The sequence below is a fragment of the Benincasa hispida genome, chromosome 1, assembly GCF_027475165.1.
Source record: "Benincasa hispida cultivar pf3 chromosome 1, pf3_genome.v1.1, whole genome shotgun sequence".
In the NCBI taxonomy this organism is placed as follows: Eukaryota; Viridiplantae; Streptophyta; class Magnoliopsida; order Cucurbitales; family Cucurbitaceae; genus Benincasa; species Benincasa hispida.
Window position 1 is genome coordinate 99,517,357 of NC_143478.1, and position 11,205 is coordinate 99,528,561.

Below are 11,205 nucleotides of genomic sequence, written 5' to 3' on the forward strand. Positions count from 1 at the left end.
CAAGTCTATCTAACATCTAATCAATGAACGGGAGTGGGAAGTGGTCCTTTTTAGTGGCCAAATTTAACTTGCGATAATCCATACAGATTCTCCACCTCGTGGTTGTACATGTGGGAATTAATTCATTCTTGTCATTGGTGACGACTGTCATCCCCCCTTTCTTCGGAACACACTACACTGGGCTTACCCAGCTGCTGTCAGATATCGGATAGATGACACCTGCATCCAGCCACTTCACTATCTCTTTCTTCACTACCTCCGTCATGGTAGGGTTCAAGCAACGTTACCTTTCTATCGATCCTGTTTTTCCTTCTTCCAGACGAATCTTGTGCATGCAATACGAGGGACTGATTCCTCGAATGTCTGCCAAGGTCTATCCTAAAGCCTTTGCGTTGTTTCTCAGGATCTAGATGAGTGCATCTTCCTTCTCCTTACTCAGTGGGGCAGAAATGATAACCAGTAACGTGTTGTTATCTCCTAAGTAAGCATACTTGAGGTGCACAGGCAACGGCTTCAACTCTAGCACGAGTGGTTCTTCCAAGGATGGCTTAGTGCATTGCGATGTTCGTTCAGATAACTTGAGTGGTTCAAAATTTGATTCAACTTGTATTGCGGCGCAATTCTCCTCCCACATTGCGTCGATTCCAAAATCTTCTTCCTCCAACTCTTCTAGGGGCTCATGCCAAGGTTCTTCTCGCAATTCCTCAATACATTGGCAATTCTCCATATCACTTGGGTATTTTAACGCATTGAGAACGTTGAACTTCACTTGCTGATCATCAACCCTGATGGTGAGTTCTCCTTTTTGTACGTCGATCAGCACTCGCCTGTTGCGAGAAATGGGCGACTCAAGATGATAGGAACTTCTCTGTCGGCTTCATAATCAAATATGATAAAGTCCGCTGGGAAGATAAACTTATCCACTTACACGAGTACATCCTCTATTTTGCCCTCGGGATGCATTATCGATCTATCGGCCAACTGTAATGTAATCGTGGTTGGTCTTGCATTGTCGATATCCAGCTTCTTGAAGATCGACAAGGGCATTAGGTTTATACTCACCCCTAAATCGCACAGCGCGTTTCTGACCTTCTTCCCTCCTATTGAGCAGGGCAATGTAAAACTCCCAGGATCCTTCATTTTGATGGGGATATTGTTCTGAAACAGTGTACTGCATTCATATGTTAATGCAACTATTTCATTTTCCCCGATCTTTCTTTTGTTAGCTAGAATATCCTTGAGGAATTTTACATAGCTCGACATCTGTCCAGATCTTTATTAATGGAATATTGATGTGTAGTTGTCGGAGAACGTCTAGGAACCTCTGAAATTGCTTACTATCATCTTTCTTCTTCAGCCTGGACGGGAAAGATAAAGGATCCCGCCGCTTGTTTTGTTGGTTGTTCGTTGAGGTCCTGTTCTTGCTGTATTTTATTAATTGGAGGTTGCATTGATTTAGAATTCAAGTCTTGTTGAGCTTCATCTCATGTAGATGTTTTTACTTCTTAACTGATAATTTTTCTACTACTGGTTGATTGGTCGTCATCGACAGTTAAATCTACTGCTCTTATTATTGAATCTGGTACTGGTGGCATAGGGGTTGTTGTTTTACCACTTCTCAATGTCACTGCTTGACATTGCTCTTTACCTCGTGGCCTCGATGCTCCTGAACTGGTACCAGGCACTTTATTCTTCAACTCAATCGCAAGCTGTTCAATCTACTATTCCAAATCTCTAAGGGAGGCAGCTTGCAATTGTCTAATTCCCTCGCTCTTTTCGATATAATGTTTCAATGACGTCTTTAGAGACGAGGTACTGCAAGAGGTATTTGATAAGAACGATTGGTCATAGGGTGATATACTTTGAAAATTACCTGGGCTATGGTCCGGATTAATGAAGACCGGAGGGTTGCCTCGATTCCCTTGATAACTGGTCTAATGAAAACTGTGGCTCCCTGTGTTGTGATTCCCATCCCAACTTAAAGTTGGGTGATTCCGCCAACCAGGGTTGTAGGAGTTGCCAAACGGTTCATTGTAGACAGAGTATATACGGACTGTTGATTCCATGGGCAAACGTCCACTGGATGCCCCTCCCCACATTGAACGCAATTCATTGGGGCCACGTGTGTCAACGCATTAACTTGCACTGAACCTTGAGAGAGATGTCTTTGTTGATTAGCCATAGTCTGGAGGAGCGAGGTCATTGTGGTTATCTGTTCTACCAGTATGCTCATTGTATTAATTGATGCATCGCCACTTTCTACTCTTTCTTGTTCCAGACCACTTCCCTCGAGCCCGGTATCAATCCACTCATCTGAATGTTACGAGATGCGATCCAAGATGCTCTTTGCTTCCATATATGATCTGTCCATTAATCCTCCTACTGCGGAGGCATCAGCAACTGCTTCCGTTGGTTGGTCTAAGCCATTGTAAAAAGTCTCCATCAGAATGCCATCAGGAATCCCGATATGCGGACAGCTCTTCACTAATTGTCTGAAACGCACCCAGGCGGTGCTCAAAGTTTTGTAACCCTTTTATTCAAAATTCAACACATCCCTCTGTCTCCTTGCGTTGATGGCTGGAGGGAAGAATCTATTCATGAACCTTTCGACCAACTAGTCCCATGCGTTAATCTCATCTGGCTCTAACGACTGAACCCACCTCTTTACTTCGTCCTGTAGTGAGTACGGGAAAAGATATAATCTAAGTCCTTCTTGAGTCACACCAGGCATGGAGAATGCGCTTCACATGTCTACAAAGCTCGTCAAATGAGCATGCGGGTCTTCTCCTTGTAATCCCCCGAATTTACCCACATTCTGAATCATCTGCAGCATAATCGGTCGTATCTCATAGCTTACATTCTCCTCAACCATGGGTCTTGAAATTCCTGGCGAGAAGTTATAAAAATCCGGCGCCGCATAGTTCCTCATAGGGATGTTGTAGTCAACAGCAAGAATTATGGAGTCTTGCGTTGGCCTATTTTCCCTTTGATTCCCTACGGTTGCCTCGTTATTATTAGCCATGCTTCTTCATCGCTTAATTCGGCCCTGATGTTCTCTTGCGCGAAAAATATATTGGATCTTTGGGTCCGCTTAGAATTTATGGATCACTCCAGTACTCATAAGTCGTCAGACTGCTCTCTGCGATAAACAGCCAGTACAAAGAGACTTGTCCTGCAACATATCACAAACATACTCAACAATAACCGTTACCAATCCCCAATAACGGTGTCATAAACTTGATCGTGCATAATGTGATGCGATGATTGCGATACTACTTCTAGATGTATGCGTTATTCATGGAATGCTTGTAGTATGCTATGCGTTGTCACAAGTTTCCTTGCGTTGAAACCAAGTATAATTCCACCGCAAGTTTCTTGGAGTGATCCGAGGTCGAACACAGGGATTGCGTAGTCAATGCATTACGTTCTGATATATACGACCGGGGGTTTTTCAATTAATAAAAGTTGTGTTTATATAAGTATTTAAAGTTGTGGTAAAATAAAATTGTGCGGTACAGTAAAGTTGCGATAATAAAATAAAGTGCGATAAAAGTAAATCTAAGCTATTATGATACGAGATACAGGATATCTGGAAGTACTTCTCACTTTAATTAACGCATTCTTCTAACCTTCTCTCGACAGGCAGAATGGCATCTTCACTTCTGCTCTCACAGGTGAAGATGTCGTCTAGCATGCTTTAACTAAACATATTTATTTCTTTAGCACAGATTAATTTACTTGCTAGATTCATGCTAATTACCAAGGGATTAAAAAACATCATAGAGAAAGCAATTAATGGAGGAACGGAAATAGATAGACAGATGGAGATGAAAATGATCATGACATTCAATACCACTATTTAGCGTCTGATACATGGTGTGAATGATAGAGATTAAGAAGATGAATACAATTGATGATAAAAGATAGAAACAAATACAGAAGAGTTCCAACATCTTGACACAGATCTGGAAGATGGATTTGTTTGTCGGTAATGGAGTGAATGGAAGGAAGAGCTTCCATCTCAGGTTTGCTCGTCCGGTAAAAGTGACCTTGATACAGAGCTTCACGGCGGGGATTGAAAGGATTTGCCCTGAGAATCACCTCTCGGCCTTGTCTCTTAAATCTTCCCAGATCTTCTCCGATCAGGCTCTTCAGACCAGTCTCTCTCTCAAAATACAAATATCAAAATATGCCCATATCAAGTATATTTTACAATGGAATTTCAGAGGCTATTTATAGGCTCAGCTTTGACTCTCTGCAGTGTGGACCCCACTTTATTATTATGGCAATTCCGGAAATGGTGGAGTAAATATTCCTTCTATTATGCAATCAATCCCGTCAGAAATGCATAACGGTCAGCTATACACGTGTCTGAATCCTTCGCAATTGCGTTGCTCTTTTGCATCTTCGATCGTTTGCCCGCATACGGTGTTGTTTTTGATTACTGCATGCGGTCGAAGTTGTGTTAATTGCTTAGCTCTTGATCGATTGTTGCATGTGCCATCATTGCGTTGACTATCTATTCATTCCTGAATGATGGGCGCAATGCGACGTAGATGCGTTGTTCCTTTTCTCTTAAGCCATGAACGCATGCGGTGACTTGATTTCTTGCAAAACAGACTTGAAATATTCTTTTCTACCATTGCAATGGTGTCAGTGGGTGTATCGACGACAAATTATAATTCCCGCATTTCTTAGCTAATTTCCATACAATTGACACAACTTTCTTTTCTTTTGGCCGCAATATCTAAATAAAGCAGTATAAATAACTTGTATTTCTACAAGTTATCACTATACAAAGAGTTTGTATAAGACCAGACCACGAGATGATTAGTCTCTTTATATAATGCCATTAATAATTGAGACTTACGTCTCACTAAAACGACCATAGGTGACATGACCTTAATCCTGAGTGTTTTGGGAACTCCTACCTATGAGGGCGGTCCTTTGATTAGTATGGGTGAGAGTGGCCAAATTGCCAACTCAACAAGCCTACCTTTTTGGGGATTTTTCTGATTGGGGAGCTCGAAACTCAGTTACACAAGACGGAATTCACTTCTTCTTCGAAGTAGGGGTAAGTAGATAGATTGCTCCCTTAAGGACTAATTTCGGACCTTGAACATAGTGGCCACATCCTCCCTTTGGTAGAGAGGACCCAGTCATATTAGAACTATCACTTATTATTGATTAGAGGAATCAATGGTACTTAAGGAGTTAGATGTAACTACGGGGGCAAAATGGTAAATTGGCCCAGCTGTACTTACGAGCGATGGTGAAGGGTTATCACACTGTTGATTGGTTGATATGGACAGAGAAGTATATCTGTAGTGAGAAGAGTGCAGCTATCGGTTAGTGTAACTGTCGGTCTTTAGTGGAGTGCTCGGCAGTTAAAGGATGGTGGATCTCATGATGAAATAGTTTAGTCAGCTATTCACATACCGTTGGAACTTCAAACTATAGGTCTATAAGGTCCCCTTGGTAGCTCAATGGGTTCAAGTTGAGAATTAGATTTTGGGGTTAGTTTGAAGTGTCCAAATTAATGAGAGCAAATTCAATTATATATGATATAATTGGTGTGATGTATGAGATACATCAATTGGAGGAATTAATGTAAATATGATTTACATTAAGTACCATAAAGTAGAAAATGAACTATAATTTGTATGTTTCATGAATATTAAAACTATAGGTTATAAATATAATATGGTAAGTTTGTTATCATATTTATTTATAATATATTAATTATATGATAATTAATTTCTTTTTCTCTAATAACCGATTGAGTGGGAGGTTATTGGAAGTTTATGGTAACCGTGAGTTAAAAGGAAAATTGTTTCCTAATTTTAGTAGTTGCCTCATTTGGAAAATACTCACAAAAAAGCTATCAAGTGAAAGAGTTTCACTAAGCGATAGCATTGAGAGACTACACGATCAACTAAGTGATCATTTACCTTTGACTATACGATAGTCATTCAGCTGATTGTTGCTACACGATCAAGTGGATAAGTCTATACGATATGTTGCCATTTACTAAACGATCAAGCACATCGTCTATACGATAGACCAGCTTGTTATCTCCCACTTGCTTGATTGTATACTCGATCGTAGACCTCCAATCTCTTTCTCAAGTCAAGATCAGAAAGAGCCCACAACTCATGGATTCTCACACCGAGAATACCAAGGTAACCATTGTGGTGGTGTCCTCACTCAGTTCATGGATCGAGTTAGACTCGATTGGGTTCGAGGAGCTGTTGGTCCTACGTTGTGTTCGTGTTCATTGGCTATACTGATCATTGCATTCGAGTGTGCTATTCTTAGATGCTTGTAGATTGATCGAGGGATTCGTGAAGAATGGTTCTTCAAAGGTATGCATCCTCTATCCCTTGTATCATCGTTTAGCATGCTGTAATTTCGGTTCATGCAGCACCTGCTAGTTTCCATTTTTTACTGTAATTGTTAGTGTTCAATTCGAATGGAATTTGGAACAATCCCTTCCGTTGCTCATGGAAATCGTCGTGTTTAATTTCCTTCAGTATTAGCCCTTTGAATAACCCTTGTTGAAGTCTCAGTAGATTCATTAGAAATTTCACTTAAAATAGTTTTGCTTCTATGAAACCCAGATCCCTACTTAAGCATGAAAATAAGGAAATAAACCAAGTTAAATCTTATGTTTAAGGGAAGAAACATTATAAGTATTGGAGTGAACGTTTGAGTAGATTTGAGTTGAAGCTTAACATGTGGAAATTTGGCTAAGTGTTGAAGCCTAGGACAGCCATGCGTTGAGGCTTATGAGGCATAGGCGCATGGGGAAAGTTGGCTATGCGTTGGTCTTGACATTGGAGAGTGTCATGTTGGCTAATGTGGTGGACGCATGAAGAACCATGCGTTGGTATAGGATGTGCGGCCAAGCCACCAAGAAATGGGTCAAACCATGACAGACGCGTGTTGGCTAAGCGTTGGCATGAGGCATTTCTCAAGCGTTGGCATGACAAGGGCTACTCATGCGTTTGGATGAGAAAGGCTGCTTGAGCAAGTAGCGAGGAAAGGCCATCGAGGGACATGGATGGGCCAGGCACGAGCAAAGATGCGTTCGGTTGTGCATAAGTGTGGGTGCTGAGCATTAGAGCGTGCACAAGGGCAATCACATAGCTGCTTGTGAGACTGCACAATAGCGCTAGACAATGAGCGCAAAGCTAAATGATTAAGGCTGGGCGTGCATATTCTCCAGTGCACGACAAAGAGCGTAAGGCGCTGGCTACTCGATGCGTGCTAGAGCTATGCAATGGAGTAAGGCAGCATCCATTGAGGTAGCAAACAATGAGCTATGCGATGAGTGCAAGGTTGTGTGTTGTACGCGCAAGAGCTACATGATGAAGCTATAGGACGGGCCAAGCCATGATGGGCACACAATGTAGTGTCAATGCATTGATGGGGCTTGCGGCACATAAGGTTTGCAAGGTTACGTGGTGAATGCGATGTTTATGGCATTTGAGGTTAAAAGGGGCTCCACGGGCACTTTTGGCAAGAGTAGCTGGTGCATGGAAAATGAAGTAAATAAATATGCATTCATCGTTCATCCTCCATGCATCGATGGTCATGTGTTGGACTAAGAAATATGCAAGATGCATTTAAGAATATATGCGATGACCATGCATTCCTGCCACAAGTTTTCTTGCTCTCTCGCCAAGTATAACGAGAACGCAAGTGTCACACCCCATCCCAGACTACCGTCTGAGTTAGAGAAAGGGCATGACTGCTGCAGTTATCAACCCTTTTGTTGACACTTACTACCTAATAACCCTTGCGAAAATAACTCTGATACCAATGAAAAAATTCAACAACCAACTGATTAAGTCAAGGAGGCAAACAACAACGGATTAAGTAGGCCCATTTTATTACAACAATGTAAGGTTTATACAACTCCAAGACTTAGCTACAAAGTTTACAACAATAACTGTAAAACCCTCCGGAAGTGTAACTGTGGCATGTGGCAGACCTTGACCTTAGCAGCACCTTGGAACTCCTCACCTTTTGCTACCTGGGGGGGAAAAAAGAAAAACATTTGGAAAGCATGAGCTATAAAGCCCAGTGAATGACCAGAAAACTGATTCTTATCAAAAGAACTACCCCATACTTGGGTACTTTTGCTCAGATACCTTCTCAACTGTGTCCTTTGGTATTGAGCTACTCGGATACCTTCTCAATCGTCCTTCAGTATCGAGTTTCAAGTAAAACTAGTCATACAATGACTTTCTTTAATAAAACTTAGAAAACATGTCTTTATCTGAAAGATCTTTCTTTAGCACATGGTTTCTTAAAACATTTAAAATATTTTAGTCAAACATTTTAGTCATTCACCTTGATTGTTTAGGAACCTTTCTTTCTAGAAGTTCCTTTGGTCACCTTGGGCTCCCTTTTGAGCCCTACGATCCAGTATCAAATTAATGCCCCGATTACTCATAGTTCTATGCTTTATCTTGAGATACTTCCTTCTACAAATATGCTCTACTTAAGCTTACCTCAAAATCTTAGCTCATAACTCCTCGTGATTTGGCCGGAAACATCAAAACCTCAAGACTGGCCCAGCTTACCCGACAGCTCGACCCCTCTGTTTTTTCCTCATTCTTCAGCCCAATTCCTTGGAGCTTTTCCTCCAGCAGCCCTAACCTGAAAGCTAGACTCTTTTAGCTTTCAGATGACTTTAGAATCACTCCTAACGCACGAGTATCCTAGGAGAAATTCTCATCCAAAGTTGATGCTACTTTCTGTCTTTTCTGCCCGACAGCATCTCCCCTCTTAGAACCTCTTGACCAACGCATGGTCTTGCTACCAACGCATGTGTTCTTCCATCAATGCATAGTCTTTTCCCAATTAGTCCTCACACACTCTTCTTTATGTCCTTTGAAGAGAATTTGAGTTCTCATCTAAAGTCCTTGGCCCTATTTATAGGCGTCCAAGATCGCTCCACGGCCGACACCTCCTACTTAGCCACATGTCCATGTGTCTCTTCCTTACACCATCAACGCAATCTTGCATCAGCACAACCTAAAGTGTCTTGCTCTCCTTTCACCAACGCATAGCCCTTAACTTTTACATGTCTTCTTATGCATCCACCTAATTTGCTTAAGGCTTAAGATTTCCTCCTAACTAGCCACATCTCCGGATGACGTCCTTGAATGCGTCCATCCTCCATATGCGTTCGTCCTTCATATGCGTTCATCCAACCACATATGCGTTAACCACAAATGCACCCATCCAATTACCGCAACCTACTTATGTTCGGACACCATCAACCGGCACAATGCGTCCATTCACTCTTACCTTGTGCATCTAATCAACGCAACTTAGTCACAAATGCTAGATGCTCGCAAGCTCATCTTTGGCCGCATATGCATGGCTTACCTTTGCTCTATGTGCTCAACTAGGATAATGGCCAACACTCTTTCAACGCATACTACTAGCTTGTCCTATGCACCCACAAACCCTTGGATGTGCAACACATAGCACATTACTAATGCATAGTACATCACCAACGCATAGCACATCACCAACGCATAGCACGTCACCAACGCATAGTGCATCACCAACGCATAGCACATCACCAACGCATTGTGCATCACCAACGCATAGTACATCACCAACGCATAGCACATCACCGATACATAGTGTAGCACTGTCGTATCCATCGCGTCCATTGCATCCATCATTGATTACCATCACATAACACTGCCGCATCCATCGCGTCCATCGCATCCATCGTGCAACATCACCGCATGCCATCGCATCCATCGTATCCATCGCATCCATCACTGCATGCCATTGCATACTACCAATACATTCCTTCGGCCACATTCCTCCATCGCATACTACCAACGCATTCCTTCGACCGCATGACCTCCATCGCATACTACCAATGCATTGCACTGTCACATGACATCAACGCATAGCACCGCCGCATGTCATCAACGCATAGTGTTGCCGTATAGCATCGACGCATAGCCTCATCGTCGCATGCCATCCATCGCCGCATGGTACCAACACAGCCCTTCGGCTGCAATCCATCGGTCGTATCGTAGTACCACCGAAACCAACGCATCCATTGCACCGCATGTGCACGTAGTACTGCCGCAACCATCGCATCTAACGCATCCAACGCATCCATCACATCCAACGCATCCAACATCCAGCGCCCTTGGATGTGCAACTTGAGGCTGCCGCATACCCGATCAATGCGTGTGCGTGCCTCCAGTGCCTTGCGCCCATGTCCGCACAACCTAAGGCTGCCGCATGCGTTTTCTAACCTCCCAAATAACCTCTCAAAGTCTAATGACCAACGCATGGCACCACACCAACACAAGGCCAACGTATGAGAAACTCTAGGCAAAGCCTCTTGCCCATACTTCGGCCAATCATGTGTCCAACCTTACAAACGTATGGTTGCCTTTTCAACTTATGCGTTAATGTCTCCTAACACTTAACGCATGGGTCCTTTTGACCTTGCACTTAGTCAAATTTCACCAATTAAAGCTTAACTCAAAACTACTCAAGGAAAATCTATTCAACACTTTGAAATTTCCTTCACTTCAACATAGGATTTAACTTTCACTTAGTTAATTTCCTTAATCACCTGCTTAAGTAAGGAAAATGGAAATCTGGGTTTCACAGTAAGTTTCTCGGGGTGATCCGAGGTCGAACTCAGGGACTTGTAACCAAATGTTTTTTTGTGAAGCAATGCGTTTGAGGCGATGAATAAAAGTAAAAAAGAAGAAGTTAATGGATTACACACTACTCCTACTCTTAAGATTGAGCAATGGAAGACTTGTGATGAGAATTGGTAGATATGCAACAACTATTAATGCACAGTAATGTTCATTATCTTAAGTCGCTCGAGTAATCCCAGCTCGTCACACTAACGCATCGCACACCTCTCGGTGGCCAGCCGCATGCCTATATCTCTATAGTGCATGGTTGCATCGAGCATATAAGACTGTGCCTATCTCTAGGAACAATGCATACTCTACTTTAGTGCGTTCCACCACTTTCCTTCTCAGGCAGTTAGACGCGGCTAATTAGCTCATAGACAAGCATTGCAAAAACCCATCGACAAGTGTTGCTACAACCTCACACCAAGCAGAGAAGATTAACTCACCATACTCACGCAACGCACACCTCTCAGTGGGTTGCTACATGCGTCCTATGTCTAGG

At 42.5% G+C, this 11,205-nt stretch overlaps 1 protein-coding gene across 1 annotated transcript; it reads right to left on the reverse strand.

Moving 5' to 3' along the window:
* Positions 1–406: 406 nt before the first annotated feature.
* On the reverse strand, positions 407–1,263 carry LOC120080447 (uncharacterized). Its single transcript, XM_039035104.2, has 2 exons — positions 929–1,263; positions 407–827 (listed from the first exon to the last, which is right to left on the reverse strand). Exons 1-2 carry the CDS (start codon positions 1,261–1,263, stop codon positions 407–409), a joined length of 756 nt encoding a protein of 251 aa, XP_038891032.2.
* Between the last annotated feature and the right edge of the window lie 9,942 nt (positions 1,264–11,205).